This window comes from Engystomops pustulosus, chromosome 7 (genome assembly GCF_040894005.1).
Source record: "Engystomops pustulosus chromosome 7, aEngPut4.maternal, whole genome shotgun sequence".
Lineage (NCBI taxonomy): Eukaryota > Metazoa > Chordata > Amphibia > Anura > Leptodactylidae > Engystomops > Engystomops pustulosus.
Genome location: NC_092417.1, coordinates 38,261,879 through 38,283,536, shown reverse-complemented (window position 1 = coordinate 38,283,536; position 21,658 = coordinate 38,261,879). Strand labels below are relative to the sequence as shown.

Genomic DNA, 21,658 nt, shown 5'->3' with positions numbered 1-21,658 from the left:
AATTACAGCACAAAAGCTTTAAAATTCTATTGTCACGGGGACAAAATTTTTTGTTATCTGGAGCTACAATTATAAAATATATCAGTTCTGACTTACATACAAATTCAACTTACGAACAAACCTAACGAATCTATCCTGTACGTAAACGTGGACTGTATATCATCTCCAAGATATTGTTATCCAAACAAATAGAGGTTGTTTCCACCTACATTTCCCCAACAGAAACCTCTGTAACATAGATTACCCTTTGCACAACATATCCAAAATGATTGAAATCCACTGCCTCACATAAACGGTCCACTTTTTGTAACAACCAAAGTCAGCCCCAAGTTGCAGTAGGCCCCTGGGCGACAGAGCCTCAGTGGGCCCCTTTGCAGTGAACACACATGGCTGCATTAAAACTTAAGAAACTAAAACAGTCTGTTCCCTAAAATATTCCTTAGTTTATCATCCTAAACAGCCCCCTCATGGTTATTTTATATAAAGCCCTTTTGCCCCCTATGGATTCATTAGGTACAGCCCCCCTCACCCCATGGATTCCTTATGTAAAGCCATATGTGGGCCCCCCCCCCCAGCAGCTCTGGGCCCCGGCACTTTCCCTGGTATGCTGGCGTCGGCCCTGGTAACCATTCATTCTATTGAAAAATAGGTAAGAAGATCTGTTTGAACAGTGGCTTTCCCAGTGCCAGGACAGCACTGATCTATCAACCTTCCATCGGAAAAAATAAAATAAACCAAAAATCACAAAATTACAGTTAATTATTAAGCAAATTACTTATATGAATTAGAGCAGTGATTTTCAACCTTTTTTGAGCCGCGGCACACTTTTTATACTTAGAAAATCCTGGGGCACACCACCAACCAAAATAGCACAAAATGACACTAAAACAGTCATAAAAGGCCTCCCTTTACTAATTAAGAGCCCCTAGCGGCCTCCCTTTACTAATTAAGAGCCCCTAGCGGCCTCCCTTTACTAATTAAGAGCCCCTAGCGGCCTCCCTTTACTAATTAAGAGCCCCTAGCGGCCTCCCTTTACTAATTAAGAGCCCCTAGCGGCCTCCCTTTACTAATTAAGAGCCCCTAGCGGCCTCCCTTTACTAATTAAGAGCCCCTAGCGGCCTCCCTTTACTAATTAAAAGGCCCTAGAGGCCCCCCTTTACTAATTAAAAGGCCCTAGAGGCCCCCTTTACTAATTAAAAGGCCCTAGAGGCCCCCCTTTACTAATTAAAAGGCCCTAGAGGCCCCCCTTTACTAATTAAAAGGCCCTAGAGGCCCCCCTTTACTAATTAAAAGGCCCTAGAGGCCCCCCTTTACTAATTAAAAGGCCCTAGAGGCCCCCCTTTACTAATTAAAAGGCCCTAGAGGCCCCCCTTTACTAATTAAAAGGCCCTAGAGGCCCCCCTTTACTAATTAAAAGGCCCTAGAGGCCCCCCTTTACTAATTAAAAGGCCCTAGAGGCCCCCCTTTACTAATTAAAAGGCCCTAGAGGCCCCCCTTTACTAATTAAAAGGCCCTAGAGGCCCCCCTTTACTAATTAAAAGGCCATAGAGGCCCCCCTATACTAATTAAAAGGCCATAGAGGCCCCCCTATACTAATTAAAAGGCCCTAGAGGCCCCCCTATACTAATTAAAAGGCCCTAGAGGCCCCCCTATACTAATTAAAAGGCCCTAGAGGCCCCCCTATACTAATTAAAAGGCCCTAGAGGCCTCCCTTAACTAATAAAAAGCCCCAGCCTCCCTTTTAATAAAAAAGACCCTAGCTGCCTTCCCTATACAAATAATAACCTTATATACTTACCCTTGATGTCTTCTTCCGCGTACCTTCACTCCTAATGGCGATCCGCCCATCTTCTGTAGCTCCTGCACTGCGCGCCTCTGGTCACGTGACTAACGCGACATGACGTCAGGTCGCGTCAGTCACGTGACATGGGCCGCGCGGTGCAGGAGCTACAGAAGATGGGCGGATCGCAGACGCGGGGCTTGTAGGTAAGTATGGGGCAGAAACACGGGGGCACGGCGGCAGCGCTACACAGGGGCACCATAGTTCGGGGAACTTTCCCCGCGGCACACTCAACCATGTGTCACACAGGCACACAGGTTGAAAATCACTGAATTAGAGGACATGATTCTAAAGATGCTGTCACAGACATCTTGACCAACCTCTGAGGCCACTGACTTTATATAAAATAATTATTTCTACTATAACATATAATGAATTTACCGTAATAGTGTGCATTAGGCCCCCCTAAATTTCCCAATTAAGACACACAATAGCCCCTAGGACACTTCTGCCAGATGACATTGGGTATCTGGTGTGAGCGGCCTCCCTTTACTAATTAAGAGCCCCTAGCGGCCTCCCTTTACTAATTATACTAATCATATACTAATCATATTTTATCAATCAACCAGAAAACCCAAAAATGTAATTGAATTTTTGAGCAGTTTTTAAAAATCTTAAAATAATTTTTTTAAATTAGTGACCAATAATCTCCTTCCAACACACGGTTATTAGCAATACCCTCTATGTGATTTATACAAGACCCCACAAGTACGGAGCAATGTTTTACTAGATCATTCCACAGGGTAACCCTAAATCCCCCCACATTGTACACATCAGCTGTCTCATGTAAAGAATATTGTATTTGCATTTCAACCTAAACACATAAGGGAATAAAGTTAACAAGGAATGGATACAACAGCGGGAGCGCCTCAATGTGTTTATCTTCTCTTCAATCTTCTTTCCAATAGTGTAAACTTACATGTGGATATGTTTAAATGAAGCGGACAACAGCCATAAACAATGCTTTCCTACAAGACACGGCCTATAAGGAGCAATTATTTTGCCATAAATGGACAGAATGGCTTTATAGAGTTTATTGGCATACTATATCTTTTGTATTGCCAGGGTTATCAGACTCCAATAAACTCAGGGTAGAGGACCTTAGGGGTCCCCCTATATCAGTGATGGCGAACCTTTTAGAGACAGAGTGCCCAACCTACTACCAAAACCCACTTTTATGTGGCAAAGTGCCAACATGACAATTTAAGCAGTAACCTATTGATCCCTGCTGTATCACCAGTTTCAATCGTATTGGCGTCCTGAGGACACTAATACAATAGAAAGAAGATGGAAAAATTTGGATTATAGCTTCCTTCCAGGGTCCCCTGATAATCCAACGATAATCCATCTCTGTCCATACCTTCTCGTGTAGTCCTGGAAGCCAAGGATGTGCCTTTTAAAATAGCACTGAGCATGGCATATCCATGGCTGTCTTGGACCGCAGGAGGAAGCCTTGAGTCACGTCTAGCAAATTTTGTGCTAGGCTGAAGGCCTGGGTGCCCAAAGAAAGGGCTCTGAGTGCCACCTCTGGCACCCGTGCCATAGGTTCGCCACCACTGCCCTATATGATAAAACACTTCATTATAGCTGGAGCCTACAGATTTTCTATTGATGCAGAGCAGCTTTAACCTCTTAAAAAGGACGTCTTCCACCTGATCGCTGGCGCTAATAACTTTTTCGGTGTACGGAGCTTTGTAAGATGCCATTGTTTTGAGAGATGAGATCACGTTTTCGTTGCTATCATTTTGAGGACTGTGCGACCTTTTGATCACTTTTTACTACATTTTTTATGTGATGTAAAATGGCATGAAAGTGGCGTTTCGGACATTTGGGCGCTATATTCGTTATGGGGTTCACCACCGGGAATAACAGCTTTTATATTTTGATAGATCAGGCATTTCAGGACACGGCAATACCCAACAGGTTTATGATTTTTACTATTTAGTTTTATATCATTTCTAAGGAAAAAGGGAGGGGATGATTCGAATTTTTATGTTTTTTTAAAAAAATATTTTTTTTTTCTACAATTTTTTAGACTTTAACCCTAGACAGTCTGATCATTCCTACCATATACTACAATAGTACTGTAGTGCAGTATGCAGCTTTCTTATACATGTGCCAGTGGCACATTGTAACGAATTTGCAGAAACCATACAGCTTTGGTTGTTTGTGATGGCAACCGATTGCCACTCCCTGATGGCATCACAGGGAGCAACGATCAAACAAAGATGGTGGCGCCCACGGATCACAGTCTTTTAAAATGCTGCTGGCGGCAATCAAATGGTTAAAAGGGGGTGTTTGCTGCAATATGCAGCAAATCCCACCTCTGCATGATGACGAGGGCTTACCCCGTGATCCCTCTTCATACATCGTTAACAGCTTTGCGCCATACTATTACGGTGCGGAGTATTAAGTGGTTAAAGGGGTTGGCCATTTTACCTTATGTTTTTTGCGTTTAAGTGTGAGTGGGAAGGATATTAGATAATTTACCAATGTACATCTATTAATAGTTTGGAATTGATTTCTTGATATGTAAAGTGACGCCAAAAAAAAAGGCACTCAAAGCCCCACAGACCACTATACATTGGCTGTAATTCTAAATCTCTCCTATTAAAATTGAGCAGACATTTATTCGCCTGCCTGCTATCTAGAGATGCCAATAGAAAGCACCAAAGTTTCTGGCTATTTTTTATTAACTATTCCTGCAGAACCTGGTGCATTTAATGTATAGAACAAAACAATAGGCAATAAGAAGGAATTCTAGTAAAAAAAAAAAACCTTTAGAATCATATGATACAATACTCATATAAAAGTCATAACCACTGAAATAGATATATCTGCCAACTTAAGGCCATTTATCCAGGATATTAATCTTAATCACTTATTAATAAACTTGTATTAACACCTGTAAGGTCCACAGACTCTTAGCTGTAAACAATTACACCATACAGTCAGATCCCCTACGTATAAGTAAAAAAATTGGCTACATTCACATCTTGTTTCTAGTATACGCTCATATGCCATGAAAGCTGTATCCCATAGGTTGGAAAGATGTAGCAAGTTATGTCTCTCTCATAGCCGAGCGCTATATGCACTCAGTGGAGGCTGTGGGAACCTATGGAATGGGCAGATGCAACGTATTGCATCCATCCCCACCCTCCACCAAGTGTACACTCTGGGATGTCCCTGATGACATAACGGTGCGTATAAAAACAGGGACATTACTGGGGAAAGACCCCGATGTTCAACTTCTCCACCTGCTACTAGGCAGGAGGGGTGGAATAGGATATCGTATGCTACTTTATATACACACAGTGGGATATGTCTTCACCCTCCATCCTAAGAGTAGGGCCTCATGCACACAACCGTTATGGGTGGCCGTAATCTGGCAGGCAGATCACTGCCCCCACAGAGGTCTATGGCACTTGGTGATGGTGCGGTGAGCACACAGAGCCTGACCATGACCTGGCCAAGTGACGCCATGCAATATAAGGGACATCTCCTATATTTTACTGTTTAGAGGTGGGAGGTGCTTGTTTTCTAGGGAGAGGGGAGGCGTGAGGAGTGTTCACCCCTCAGTTCTCCTGCACCCAGCTGCATACTCACCCGGGTTACAGCCTGGGCGAGCACACGTTTGTGTACATTCATCATACCGTACTAGGAAAAAGAGTATGTCCTATTCCTTTAAGTACCGTTGGGCACCAGGTGTCCCTAAGTAGAGGGGAGGGGTGAGCAGCCGGCCCAGGTGTAACACACGTTCCTGTGCCTTAGTTGGGAATCCACACAACATATTCTTACACAGGGCTGAAACATGATGTGAAACCAGCCTCAAAGAGAGCTTTTTGGGCCATCTTCTTTTATTAGAACTTTGTTATTGCGCTGTGTAATCCCTCCTAGAAATTCTCTAATAAAGTGGAAACTGAGTGTTATCATTCTGACATGGTCCAAAAGTGTTACAGTAAAGGACTAAGTATTGTCATCAACCTTGGTCAAAAGATAGGGTAATGCCCAATTTATGTCAAGGAGGAATAACACAGGAATGGCAGCTTGTGTAGCTGAATCCCAGCCACAAGCATCAGAAAGCTAAGGCTGCATTCACACTCAGTATTGATTAAAGCGTAAACAAAGTGCAACGGTTTTTACAGTGTGTTAACATTGCAATGTAAAACTTTTTTTGGTAACTTTTTACGTATTCAGCTTATAATCCATTTATGAGCCATATGTCTGCAAAAATGGGGTCATCCATTATGGGGGTCCACAAAATGAACAGCAGGGTGGCAAATGATGTCAATAGTTGTCCCGACCCCTTGAACATTCACATAATTGTATCAACTAGCAATTTATCCGCAGACGTCTGTGCCACGTCCATCATCCATATTTCTTACATTCCCTTGGACTTCTAGATGAAGGTTTGGGCCACAAACATGGACAGGAATAGGACCTGCCCTACATCCCCCACTCATTCACGTGCATGGGTCCACTGAAACTAAATGTGTTTGTATGCCGAAAAATATGGATAGTGCAAGGTCGAATTTGCATGTAGTCCGAGGTCAGGGACACAACAGTTCTCGGTCCGTGAAAAGCGGATCCATGTGCTGTCTGGATTCCACATAGAGAGCACAGTCCTGGGGACCACAGTTTTTCCATCAAAGTTATATATGATGTAAGGAAATGAACCGAGATCAGAAAGTAATGCAGAGACCATACTGCCTCATTAGGAGATTCTCAGCAGCAGAAAAAGAATGAATGAAATGAATAGTTTCATATTATGACTAACAGTACATCATCAGCGCTTTCTGGATTCCAGAGGGTGATCTAATGCAGGATTCCTTTGGCTTTGTAATTGAAAGAAAACTCCTCCTAAACTCCGTCCCCTCTAGTTTAATAGGAATAAGAAAAAAAAAAAAAAAAAAGATGAACATTTCCATTTTTGGACATGAGGGAGCTCTTGCTGAATAGTCCTAGACCACAAGCTCAGACAGGGACATAAACTGAGGCTGGCTGTGATCAGCTGAGAGGAAATGATGGGAGGTAAAGTCTACTCCACTGCAGGCACCAGGAATTAAAGGAACATTACATACTTGTACGGCTGTGTGTAACAAAGTAACTAAAGAGATCATGCAGAGCAGAACATACAGTGTAAAAAATAACCAAAAGAAAGCTTTAGACCAGTGATGGCGAACCATTTAGCGGCCGAGTGCCCAAACTGCAACCCAAAACCCCCCTTATTTATTGCGAGGTGCCAACCAAAAATTAAAGCAGTAAGTTATTGCTCCCTGTTCTTCAACAACTTTCAATCAGATTAGCCTCCTGAGGACAGCAACACAATAGAAAGATGGAAACATTTTTTATCATTTTAGCTTCTTTCCATAGTCCCTCTGTACACAGAGAATCGTGGGGCCAGCAGAAGGTCCTCCAAAGATAATTCGGCCCTGTCTACTCATTCTCCCTCTTCCTACAGTTCTAAGTAGAGAAGCAAGTATCAAAATATGTCTGAAAGCAGCGTCTCTTAAGTGGCTTGCAACTGCAGGAAGATTCTTTGAGTTCTGTCCGGTGTGCTGGGGCGATGGCCCGGGTGCCCACGCACCCGTGCCATAGGTTCGCCACCACTGCTATAGACAATTCCACACTTCAGCTCCAGAATATTAGATACAACACTAAAAGAATACTGCAAGGATAAAAGGTAAAGAATCGCCCTGATTAATTTAATCTCCCTTTTTTGTCTTAAGATATTACCTCAATATGTACGGTATATGGAAATGCGCTAATATTATTCTATATGCGGGGAGGAGTAATTTAGGATACAGGCAGTCCCGTGTTATGTACAGAATAGGTTCTGTAGGTTTGTTCTTAAGTTGAATTTGTATGTATGGCGGAACTGTATAGTTTAGAATTGTAACCCCAGCCAGAATTTTTTTGGTCTCTGTGACAATGAGTTTTTAAAAATGTTGGGTTGTCAAAAGAACCAGAATTAACAATAAAGCTTCATTACAGACACCTGTGATAACTGTTACAGCTGATCATTGTAGCCGAAGGCTAAAGTACAGTAAATTACCAACATCCAGAGGTCCGTTTGTAACTAGGGGCCATCTGTAAGTCAGGTTTCCTTAAGTAGGGGACCGCCTGTAAGTATCTCTGTGTTACCGCCCCTTGATTATTATGAGCTAATTCGCATATAAAGTTTTGATCATTCCTAATCCTAATTTTGTTTTTAATTTGCCAACTTTAAAAAACTTTTTTTGTATAGAGAGGACAATTCATCCCGGTTCAGTTTCAAAAACCCAAGAATTTCCTCATACATTCTCGCCTTCATACATTCCGTAATGTGACCAATAAGGGGTTTATATCGAGGCTAAATGCTTGTGATTGAGAACAAGATAAATAAATGCTTAGGACGCCAATCTCATCCTGCGGTGGACCTGAATTTGGGAGGTACCCAGCCTGAATTTGGCAAAATACCCAGCCAAGGAAATTCTGCACATATTACAATTGGTTTCCATCCAAAACTCATAAAATGACTGCAGCATTTACAGGTTATGGAGACAAAGAGAAAACAGGATTTTCTAATTACGGTATTCAGACTTAAGTTGAATTTGGGAGGTAGTGTCAGACAGTAAAAAAATATGCGAAAATGGAATAGAAATTGTTCTGGCACAACCACTTCCCTTGATTTGTGTTATTTTTATTGAAAATTTTTTTTATTTTTATGTTAATGTTTTATTAATGTTATTTCTATGACAAATTGTACAATAAGGTTAATGAAAACATTTTTAAAAAACCCACAAAAATCAAGGGAACAATGCAAAACGTGTGTTGCTCGTCCCAAATGATGAGCGTTTAGGTCCAAACGCATCTGCAATCAGGATTGGCTGCTTCTCGTTTCACTTGAATTGCGTTTTTACGCACAATTCAAGTGTAACGTGTGAACGCAGCCCTACAGAGAGGAATGGGAAGCAGCCTGTGTTAGAACCAGAATGGGAAAGGAGATTCCAGAATCAGAAAGGGGATGTTTGAAATATGATGGTCCCTATAGATTTGGTACAAAAAGTTCAATAGATTTTTCTAGTGCTGGACGACCCATTCAAATATTGGATGAAAAATTTCCCTTTCTACTGATTCAATGCAATCTGCTTTGCTGACAACTGCAAAATACCCAGCCAAGGAAATTCTGCACATATTACAATTGGTTTCCATCCAAAACCCATAAAATGACTGCAGCATTTACAGGTTATGGAGACAAAGAGAAAAAAGGATTTTCTAATTATTCAGACTTACTAATGAATATTACTTTAGGCAAACTCTTTTTAATCAGGAGTTAGGCTGGTTCTTGTAATGGGGCTGCTGGGCCTGCATGTCTTTTGGAGATCATGGGATATTCCTAATCATAGGGATAATGGCACACCTTTATACACAAGGCCAAAATATCAGCAAGATAATGGAATCTGGAATCTGAATTGGTTTGCGATGACCTAAGCAGGGCAAAAGCAGCACAGACTGGCGGCAGATATTTGGACCCCATTTATGGGGTTCTTTTTAAAGTAAATACTTTTTCCAATATTGCCCCATTATATCTGTGAACTACTCTCCACGTCCCAGTGTCCAAAGTTTATTGGAAAATATTCTAATGCAGACCATACACATTAGATTAATGTCAGCCAAACATCTGGATTTTGGTGGGACTGGATAAACATTTACTGTTATGCGCCGCCGTCTGCTCCATTAATCTGACGGAGCAACAAGGGTTCTGACGGAGTTACGTGGGACCCCATTGGATAGCTAGTTTTCGTGATCTGTGGGGGTCTCCGCACTTAAACCCCCATCATCAGCAAGTTAGGCCCTATTCATGGGATAGGGCCTAACTTTTCTTCATGGGAAACCCCTTTAAGCAGCCATCATAAAAGTCCTCTCTGATTCTAACCATTGTAGTGAGAAAGGATGATCTCTAGGAACTTCCAAGTTGTTGCAATAAAGGGGTATTCCAGTTATAGGCGATAACTTGCTGATCAGTGGTAGTCCCAGTGGTTGGACCCCCATTAATAACAAGAATGTGAGTCCATTATACCCCAAATGAATGGAGGGCCAGGTCAGACATGTGTGCCGCTGCTCCATGCACGGTCTATGGCACCAACAGAAGTATCAGAGTACTGCACTGAGCACCATAGAGATGAATATTGTCAGCACCATAGAGATGAATACTGCAGCAAGCGCATGTGCAACCAGCTGCTCTGTTCATCTGGGGGTACAACAGACCTCGTAGATAGAGGAAAACTTGATATAGCTCTAGATTTAAAGGGGTTGTCCAGCATCATCAAATCTAATCAGTCATTGCTATTTGCATCCAAAAGTGAATTCCCTGATACTGTGTAAGCCTTGGACTGTAATTACCTCCTCACACCACACACACCGGCCGTGGTTGTAAGGTATTTAAGAGGGATTAAAGGCGCTGGGGTCTGCTCATGTGGTCACGAGCCAGGCTGCAGCAGATCTTTCCAGGAGTGTCGCCAAACAATGAAAGCTCTATAGAAATGTCCAACTCCAAACAAGGACAGCGTTACCTCCAGGGCCACTCGCTAATTTTCCACCCCCTCCCTGCTGTGTAGATTTAATATCCCGCAGATTGTGCTTCCGCTTTCCCTAGAAGAACAGAGGTAAGGGGGGCTGCACACGTGCTACAAGTGGTCTGCTATGTTCATCTGGTTCCTGCCAAATATGTATCCATTTCAATCCCTGGATTCTATCATTAAAAGGATGGATTACTCCTGGACATGCGATGGACCTGTACAATTTACTATACTGCCCAGGGGATCCACCATGAAGACGGGCCAGTGGCTATATTTAGTGGAGACATACATCATTACCAGACAACTGAAGGCTCTTCTACCACTTCATGTCAACCAAAAATTACACAGTGGAGGCAAAAGTGTAACAGAACAGACAAGGTGATCACACATTTTCTACAAGACTTTCTTAAATCCTCGTTATTTTAAGATCTCCAATACATCTCATAGCTGAGGGTTCAGTACACTGTACACAGTCAGGTCAATCATTTCAGAGATAGATACCAAAAACAATATTCGTGTGCATGAGCAACTACTTGGTTTACCAGTAACAAGAAATTTTGGGAAGCATAAATTTTTATATTAATTTCATTTTAAAAAGTTAAGCTTTCCTGTAGCAGTGAGAGCATGTGAAAAAAGGCATGACTGCATAAACCCATTGACTATAACGGGACCATGTCCAATATCAGTCCCATGCATTGCAAATGTGGACTGAACTTGCATGTGAAAAAAGACCCTGGGACTTAAAAATATGATTAATTCGACTAATGTTACTCTTACTCTAATTAAACTCTCTCCTCTCCAATCTATTCTTAAAGCAGCAGCCCTTGCTCATGTTTCAGACCAAATGCTACACGGATGCCTCCAGTCTGTGCCAGTCACTGGACTGGTTGCCCCTCTCCTTCCAAATACAGTTTAAAATAATCACCCTCATCCACAAAGCTCTGCATAATGCTGCACCTACATCTCCTCTCTCATCTCAGTCTATCGCCCAACCTCTTCTATCTGCCAGTGATCTTAGATAATTCTCTACCTTAATTTGAACCTCTCATGCACACCTCCAGGACTTCTTTCGAGATGCACCAATTCTTTGGAAAGCCCTTCCCCGGACTATTAGACGAATACCCAACCTCCAAAGTTTCAAACTTGCTCTTAAAACCCATCTCTTTAGACAAGCCTATCACACTCACTAACTGCACTAGACTAACTCTATCCTTACCAATCCATCCTATTTCCTCCTCCAGTCTGTTATCCGGCAAACACCAGATATCAAGCTCCCGGATTCTCTGCAGTCCCATTGGCCTGGGACTCTGTATATAATATGGCGACTGCTCCCTTATAAAGAATGTCTGGACCATTATACAAGCTCTTATACCTCTTGGGTCACCCTCTCATCCTCATAGACTGTAAGCTCTTGCGTCGCCCCCTCGTCCTCATAGACTGTAAGCTCTTGCGTCGCCCCCTCGTCCTCATAGACTGTAAGCTCTTGCGTCGCCCCCTCGTCCTCATAGACTGTAAGCTCTTGCGTCGCCCCCTCGTCCTCATAGACTGTAAGCTCTTGCGTCGCCCCCTCGTCCTCATAGACTCTAAGCTCTTGCGTCGCCCCCTCGTCCTCATAGACTGTAAGCTCTTGTGTCACCCCCTCGTCCTCATAGACTGTAAGCTCTTGTGTCGCCCCCTCGTCCTCATAGACTGTAAGCTCTTGTGTCGCCCCCTCGTCCTCATAGACTGTAAGCTCTTGTGTCACCCCCTCGTCCTCATAGACTGTAAGCTCTTGTGTCACCCCCTCGTCCTCATAGACTGTAAGCTCTTGTGTCACCCCCTCGTCCTCATAGACTGTAAGCTCTTGTGTCGCCCCCTCGTCCTCATAGACTGTAAGCTCTTGTGTCGCCCCCTCGTCCCTATAGACTGTAAGCTCTTGTGTCACCCCCTCGTCCTCATAGACTGTAAGCTCTTGTATCGCCCCCTCGCCCTCATAGACTGTAAGCTCTAGTGTCACCCCCTCGTCCTCATAGACTGTAAGCTCTTGTGTCGCCCCCTCGTCCCTATAGACTGTAAGCTCTTGTCCCCTATGATTTGTAAGAGCTATGGAATATGTTGGCGCTATAAAAAAAACAAGGTTATTATATATTTTAACAATGTTGCCAAGAATTTCATTAATTTGGCACAAATCAGGGCAACATAGACTCCAGTAAAACAGACGTATGATAAATGGAGTATTATAATAATTCTGTAATCATTAATGGAAATGTCGTTACTTAGAGATGGAAATTTATGTTTTTTATTCCTTAGGGGAACAAACTTTGCCTAAATGAGAAGATGTCATCCGACTTTATTTATGATCAATATAGAGGATAATTTATTACATGCCATATATAAGGCAGACTATACTCCCCCACTAGTGTGACAAGCTCCTGACATAGGTGCACATAGGTCAGCATACCATGCAAGCCTCGGAGAAGCCTTACAAGAGCCAACTTGTAGGCGAGCTACAGCCGACCCTACTGACAATACTGAGACGAAGGTTTCTTACTTTATCTACATATGTTTCCCAGTAATATGTGGCAGATGGAAAGAAGGAGATGGGAGGATACTTCAGGATGTGAAACGGAAATACTGCAGGGATGAAAAGGCAGCGGACGACTATTAGGTCATGGGAGGCTGGTGGGAATCTAATGGGGGGTGGGGGGAGATTTCACAACATCCTATAAGGTACCATATGGGTTTTAAACTAGGTTATAAACAGCAGTTCATACCAGTATTGTCTCATTGTCCATTAATAAAATTATTTACCTCATAAATGTAAGAGAAAGTTTTGCTAAAAACTTACATTTTGTGAAAAATATAATGGCATATTAACATACTGGAAAACATCCTAAACGGATCAAAGTCATGAGAATACCGAATAAATGTGAAATGTAGAAATGTTGGGCAAAAATTCGGGCGAAAACATTTATGGGGCAGAATCTTCTGCAAATAAAATGAACCAGAATTGGACAATGAGCACATGGTGGAGCCTGATGCCTCCATAAAAATGCCCATAATGAACGACACGTTGGAATACAAAGGGATTAGACATCTGAAGGCCACAGGACACTGGAATTATAAGCCCCATACCTCCAACATAACTCTATAGTTAATACTTTACAGATATCCAAGTTATTCCCACAAAGACAAGTTTCTTAAATATACTCAGGATAACAAAATAACACACATTCTCTAATTCACTGATATTAACAAAAATACAGCATTTCACAAATATAATTCTAACCTGTCTCCATCAGTCCTGGTGTTTACAATTTTTGTTGTCCCTGGATACAACCATAGATCTTCTGACTTGAATCTTGATTCTTCTCATGAATAGCTTCTCATGTCTGCACAATGCAGTGCTTTCTCCCTCCTGCCCCTCCCTGCTGCATTACAGGACTAGCTCAGACACAGGCACTTCCTGCCGGCAAGCAGCAGTGTGAAGAAACTTACTCTACAAGCTACAGACAGATCAGGTCAGGCAAAGCTGACTGTGTTTTATTGATAAGGCGAGTTAACAGTGCTAAGAGTGTCATTATGTTTGTTATCAATCTCTCTTTTTCTATGTGTCATATACTAATAGAATGTTCAGAAGATAAATAAAAGTGTAAATAAACCCTAAATTATGATAATCTAAGCACACTGTCAGCACACAGCATCTCACATCACTAGATGGATCATAATGTGTCTGCTTAGAGAGTCCCTGAACACACACTGGAATTTTCTGAACTGAGTGATAGGAGCTAAAAAAGCAATAAAACTGAGTAAAATAAAAGTGGGGTTAAAAATGATCTTTATTGTATTAACATCACTAGGGGATTCAAATTTAAGTATTTTCTTTCATAGGCCTTCAAAGCAGATTCCATCTTATTTGACAAAAAGAATAGTGCTACTATTTTATGTGTCAGTTTATTCTCTGCAGTGCTAAAATGGTCATTTATAATAATCTTCATTTCTACAGCGCTATCATATACCGTAGCGCTTTACAAATCATATTCCATGCAAAGGTATAAAATTAGAAAATAAAAGAAACCAGGGATAATTATTATATGTTTGGGACCAAGACGTATTAATGCTGGAGCATCTCCATGTAAATTACATACAGAATGTCTAAATTGGTAGATGTGAAAAATGTACTATTGTTGCTAAACTTCTTTGTTTTCTCTTCTGTAGGCACATGATCTATTTATTCCCTGCTGTCCCCCTATCACTGATAAAAGTGACAGCCAATATGTCATTGTCACCAGCAGCTCGTGTCATCTGTTCCTGCCTTATAGACCCTTCTGCACTGGGAATCCCATCTCTTTTCTACCAATACCGGAATTCAGAAGCAGCTTTTCCAAATTTGGGGCCACACCATTTAATAGAGTTTAGGGTTAAGTCATGGGTGATGCGATGCAGTCCCATCAGCTTGTGAACACATAGGCTACTGGTACCCCGCACATGCCATGGAATATTCATGTGGGTAGATGAGGATTTTTCCCTGTAACGCTTTAGCCACAATGGCACACAATAATATTTCTCCTACTAAACATGGTCTTATTATGGACTGGATGTGTTCAGGAATGGGACAACTTTTCCCCACCTCCTCCAGCCCCCATTACCTTGGACCACATGTGGGTCATAATATAGGCAATTTGGGCGGTAGCCCGGGGCCCTAGCTTTTAGGGCCAGATTTAAACCCAAATTTTCACACTCATTCATCTGCTCATGCTCACAATACAGATGAACACAAGAGCCATTTTAGGACTTTTGAAGCTCCTCCAAAGGTCATGAAATGCAGATTGAAAGCGGGCAAAAGGGACACATCCTCCGTTCCCCAAGAAGCTTGATTCTAATACCACATGTAGGAAGCGATTCTGGACTTGTAGGGGCTATAATATTCATATAGCCCAGAGCACAAAGCAGTCTCATCTGGCCCTGCCTTAGACTAGGGCTCATTCACATGGCGTCTGGGGGGAGGTACATGCGGCCGCATATACGTCCCCATAAACGTCAATGGCGGCCCAGCGGCGGTACAATGCCGCACACGTCTGGCACCAATCCGCGGCGTACACCGCAAAAAGACAGAGCATGCGCTTCCTTTTTGAGAGTGTGCGGCCGCGCGCTGCTGTTTTCTATGGAGGGAGGAGGGGTCACCTCCTCCTCCTCTCTTGCACATAGTGGTACGCCCGCGTCTCAGGCATGCCGCGTTTGAATGCTCCCTAATGGTTAACCTGTATGTATACAGAAACATGGAAGTCACCACTAACCGACAGTGGGTGGTACTAGGTCCAAACTGAAATACTGAAGTATTTTTGTGTGGAAAATCGGCAGAATTTTATCCAAGGTAGAATTCACAGGACCTCTCGAGGTGTCCATTACTGTTTTCCATTATGAGATAAAATAACAGACACGTAGATCTGATGGTAAATGGAAAACCTTCTGTTTACCATCTGTTCCCACTGACTTGCACATAAGTACGTTTTCTGACCATTATGCATCAATTATTTATAACAGTAAAATTGAAACTTTATTTTTGCTTGTGTGAACAAGGCCTTACCTGCAGAGATTATTATAGGTCTCACTCACAAATCACCCACAACAGTGACCCACAGAACCGTTTCTAAATCTACAGCACGTCAATTATATGCTGCAGATTTTCACCAAGAATTTCAAAAATGTCTACAGAATTTTATTTTTTTCGGATCCATATTTCCAGCAACATTTCTGCAGATATAGTGCCAGGTGGGTATGTAACAGACCACTTTGCTGATGAGATTCCTACATAAATGTAGCATTTGTAGCAACTTTCAGCATCTGAAAAATTAGTTTGAATCGCCAAAATCTTTACTTTCTGCCAGAAGGAATCTGCTTCATGTGAATATCCTCTTAATGCAGGTAGCAAATATAGGAATCAAAGGTGCACAAGGAGCCTTTATCAGCTTCCCATCAGGGTCTATAAATCAATTTCCTTCCAAACAACCCTTCTTTTTATAAGAATAGGGGCCATACGGTAAGTCAATACCCTACCTTTATCTACAATGCAAACAATGAGACTGACAAAGAGAGAAAGCTATGCAGACCAAACAAGAAGAGGGTGAAGGAACCAAAGGAGAATGTGCAGCTACTATCGGAGCTCTCACCTATATATTTACTTTTATCGCCCCGTGCTAAGCAATCAGTGTCCCTCCAACAGGTGTGAGAGAATGCTGGGAGTTGTAGTTTCATAAACACACTCAAGTCTGGGTAATAGATCACTGTTCACAGTTCACTATAGGTCACCACAAGTGAACTACACCCATCCCTGCTCATATATTCATATATATATATATATATATATATATATATATATATATATTTTACTACTGCACACCTATTTATACCCTGCAGATAAGTAAATCTCATAGGGCGTGACGTATCTAGATGTGATATACCATCATATTCTCTCACTACATGTATAGAAACACGTTTGAGAGTGCGATATATGTTTACTGTATTGGACCCCTCAAACATGACGGTGTTTAGCAGCAATATGTGATCCGGTCCCTAGTAAAAGGGCTGCAGCACAGCACAAGATGACATAATAACATTTCGACTACAACGTATTCTTTGTCTAGCACTTTGTAGTCGAAGCGTTGCTGCGTGGTGAATATAACGCACCATGGAGTTTCACTTCGTCTTGTGTTGCAGTCCTATTACTGGTTATTGGATTACATTTGGATCATCACCAAGGTCAACAAACTGCGGGCACCCTCCTCATCTGAGGGATACACTGGAGGGTATGCCGTCTACATTTTCCTTCTCCTGTGGGATATTGTGGGTAGGCCACCGCTGTCAACAGCAAATTTTAGATCCTGTTCTGTTTTTGCGGCTCAGACGTCTATGGACAATACATGGAAGGAGTCGATACAAGACAAATGCATAGTTTTACAGCTTTAATCCTTACAAAGTTCCTCACAGACGTAACATTTAAACCTTTACTAGATGTCGGCTTTTTCAATAGGGAGAAAGGAATAGGCCGCTGCCATACATTTTTTTGGTGTCTAAAAGGAATGCACAACCGAGGGGCCGCCGCACACGGGCCACAACCGAGGGGCCGCCGCACACGGGCCACAACCGAGGGGCCGCCGCACACGGGCCTCAACCGAGGGGCCGCCGCACACGGGCCTCAACCGAGGGGCCGCCGCACACGGGCCTCAACCGAGGGGCCGCCGCACACGGGCCTCAACCGAGGGGCCGCCGCACACGGGCCTCAACCGAGGGGCCGCCGCACACGGGCCTCAACCGAGGGGCCGCCGCACACGGGCCTCAACCGAGGGGCCGCCGCACACGGGCCTCAACCGAGGGGCCGCCGCACACCGGCCACAACCGAGGGGCCGCCGCACACCGGCCACAACCGAGGGGCCGCCGCACACCGGCCACAACCGAGGGGCCGCCGCACACCGGCCACAACCGAGGGGCCGCCGCACACCGGCCACAACCGAGGGGCCGCCGCACACCGGCCACAACCGAGGGGCCGCCGCACATCCACATCTCCACTACATCTCATTCCACTATATACAAATCTCCATCCAGATGCATTGGATTCCCCACCGATTAGACCAGGGCTACATTGTATCTAAAGAAATTAACAAATTTCCTTGACTTGCAGAAAGATAATCTTGAAAATTCAGATAGGATTTCTGCTAACAGTGTGTAGCCATAAACAGTCCGTATTATTTAATAAAATATTCTCTGTGATCTTTGGCTATTAAACGGATGTTGCAGCCAAAGTTTCTGTGTTACCCTAGTTTTATGTCTGGATGTTAAAATGTGCAGTTATAGTAAGTCTATATTAAAGGCTGTATATATTTTAATTCATGAATATAACCTAGATCTCAAATACCTGTTGACAGCTATCCCTCCTAAACGCCCCCATACACATTTGGTTCAGCCAAGTGTGCAGGTATTTTCAAAAGGAGAAAGGTATTAAGATGCTTTTAGACACCTTTAACAGTGGGTATTCTCCCTTTATGACATAAGAGTCAGACAATCATGCTGAAATCAATGGGTTCAGATAACTTCACAGTTATGTTTGCGGTTTTCTGCCCAAAAAAACTAATTCTGCAACAGATAAATATGTACATTTACGGGTTCCTCCTAGTTTTTAGCGCAGGCCCTTCTGCTCCCATTAGACCAGAAGTGATGTCATCCTGTACAATGTACACACTGGCTAAGCCATCGCAGGCCACAGTGGTCACATGTCATTCTTTCTCACGTGACTACCAAGGGCAGGGATTGGCTCACATGCTCAATGTTTGTCATCACTTCTGTTCTGATTAGACTTTTTAGTACAAAGCCCTCACAAAAGTTTTTTCCCCCATACATTTATTTATTTTTATTTTTTTTTAACCCTTGTAACAGCTAGAATAGACAAAGTGCTAACTATGGCATAGTAACCGATCAGACTGATATGGCCTTCACTGTAAAGTAGAAAGTGATCTCACTGACAACTGTTGACAGCCGCTCCTAACTTTATTTACATGGACAAGGGGGCGGGGCTGTTTCACATAGACACCCGTGGCCTATCCGAGAAACATGGACACAACTCATTCGTTGTCAGCCAAAATCAGAAACCACCTAGAGTTTAAGAGGACAACCCCTGAAAATATAAAGAACCCCACTGTTTATGGTGCGTCACTGATTGCCTAGAGCTGATAACCACAAATTATTTTATTCTGCACATCTGGTACGACGCTCCGGTATAGGTTTCTGCTCTACATATAATAAAGTGATTACATTTCTACACGTCATCAATAACTAACCAGCGTACCGTATATTTACATCATCCGAGACCACGTCTAAGTACTTAATAATAGATAAAGTCACTGGTCTCAGTGTCAGCCCTGCCCGCAGACCAGCTGCTCTGTAGCCGAGGCCTTGGCTGGAGATCTGCAGGTAAATACTACAGCCGGCTGCGCCTCTGGGGCTGAATGATAGTAAATCCAGACTAGAGTCTTGAGTAATCTCATAGTACCAAACCGAGGAATGAGGATAGGATTGGGATTGCGTCAATGCGATCCCACCAATCTGATTCCATGTACGTGGATACAGTATATAGTCAAAAATGTTACATTTATTATAAAAAAAATAACTTTACAGCAAGCCCCAGCCCAAGGTGATGCTTCCTACTAGGATCATTTCTACATCTACACATTACCCAATCGTAAAAAGTTCCCCGCCGATACCCCACCACCTATAGGGTCACATTCTATCCTTCGGATCAGATCCTTACGCCAAGGGGCCAGATAGCATGTGTGGTGCAGAGGGCTAGGTGTGCACAGAGGAAGGAGTGGTGACATCAGCCATGGGTTCCGGTGTAGTAGTGCCAGCACCCCGCCATCTACCTGGATTATAACTGGATGTCTACATTAGGTCTGGATTACTGTAACTGAGCTCTGCAAATTGTGTTAACCCTTTCACAGCCCTGCACCTGGATTGCAGCATATGATACATGGCTGATGACTGGCATCCCTGGCATATTGGGGGGAAAAAACTTGTGAGTGGCATGGCAGGGCTCACCTTCCTCTGCTGCTTCTCCCAGGCTGGATCTAATAGCAGGTCCCTGTCCCAGTCGTCCTCCGGCTGCATATAGTCATTAGTGTGATGAGAGTCATAATGATCCATCCCTGCTGCTGCTGGCTGGGGCTCTTGTGCGATGCTTGGACTTGTAGTGCTCCTGGGGATCCCCCTGTACAGAAGCAGGCGGCAGCAGATCCGAGCGTGCAGCCAGCTCTGCGATGTAACCCAGGGAGGAAAGCGGAGGGACTGCCCGGGAGAGGGGGAGGGTGCACGGCCTCCTCCTCCTCCAGCTCTCACATTGGTCTCTCCCCTGGCCTGGGGCTGGGAGATCTGCTACTGGCAGCAGGACCCATCAATCAGGGACTACACATCCCTCGTTACCCTCACTTCACCAAAATCCTCACTAAATGACATGGAGAGCGGAGTAGTTCTCTATCACCTTCTATTACACCCACTACAATGAAGGAGGCATAAAGCCAAAGCTCCATTAGGTTATTCTATGGAATCCCAACACTGCAACAAAGTATCTTTCTGTGTTATACTTTCATAGTAAGGCTAAGAATGGAGGTTTAACGTATCAATTAAAAACGTATCAATAAAAAATTCCATTGACATCCGTGTAAATTTCATGTCATCCGTTATGGTCATATAGGCGCCTGCGTTATGCGTTATGCATGTGGAGAAAAAGTACTGCGGCCTCCATCATTTTTTTACCATCAAAAAACAGATACCTGCATAACTGACCGTGACAGATTGTATAAAATTTAGATTGATGTCAATGGGGTTTTTAATTGATATGTTAAACCCAGTGGCGTAACTTGAAGCTGATGGGCCCCAGTGCAAAGTCTGTTCCAGGCCCCCGACTTTGATGTATTGTTTATAGCACTAGTCTTCTCATATGGGAAAGTGACACTTTATGGGCCCCCTAAGCCACTTGGGCCTGGTTGCGACCGCACCCTCTGCACCCCCTCAAGTTACGCCCCTGGTTAAAACTCCGTTTGTTACTTTTTTTTTAACAGAGGTTTGTATGGAAGTGTGAACTTAGCCTTAGCCTATGACACCTAGGCACAATGCTGGGCATACAGCAAGTGCAGTCTGTTCAGCCCTATACGGTTCCATGCAAGTTTCCACCTTCTGCTCACACTCTTGACCACCAGGGATGTTCTTATCAACCCATTTACACTATGCATTTTTATTGCGTTTTGAGACGTTATCCAAAGGCTCCAACTAGGGTCGCAACTACAGGGGTAACAGCCATAGCAGCTGCTATAGGGCCCGTAGTGTCAAGTGGCTGCGGCATCTGTGGTATTGGGTGTGTATATGCTAGATGTTTGTGTGTATGTCTGTGTATGGTGATGTGTACATGCTCTATATTTGTGTGCATATGTGATGTGCATATGCTGTATGTCAGAGTATATGCTGCATGGGTATGTGTGGTATTGTTTGTATGTGTGTATATGCTGTATGTATGTATATATGCTAGGTATATACTGTATGTATGTTTATGCTGTATGTATAAAAGTATATAAACGTGTGCATATATGAGTGTATAAATGTGTGTGTTTATAATTCACATGTATACAAATTTGTGAAGGGGAAGGGGGGTGGCCCATTCAGAAGTCAGCTATAGGGCCCTGCCTCTCCTGGTTACACCACTGCCTCCCACCATGATCACATACTGAGGTAACTT

At 43.3% G+C, this 21,658-nt stretch overlaps 1 protein-coding gene across 5 annotated transcripts in view; it reads right to left on the bottom strand.

Annotated features, from left to right (window-relative positions):
• Nucleotides 1-20,258, bottom strand: part of ACTN1 (actinin alpha 1) — an 84,539-nt gene extending 64,281 nt beyond the window's left edge. For 2 of the 5 annotated variants that reach the window (XM_072115496.1, XM_072115499.1), the window contains exon 1: nucleotides 19,969-20,258. In XM_072115496.1, coding sequence (XP_071971597.1) covers nucleotides 19,969-20,073 — 105 coding nt within the window. In that variant the 5' untranslated portion in view covers nucleotides 20,074-20,258. The remainder of the gene's footprint in view (nucleotides 1-19,968) is intronic. The other 3 variants (XM_072115495.1, XM_072115498.1, XM_072115497.1) reach the window with 2 other exon arrangements.
• Between the last annotated feature and the right edge of the window lie 1,400 nt (nucleotides 20,259-21,658).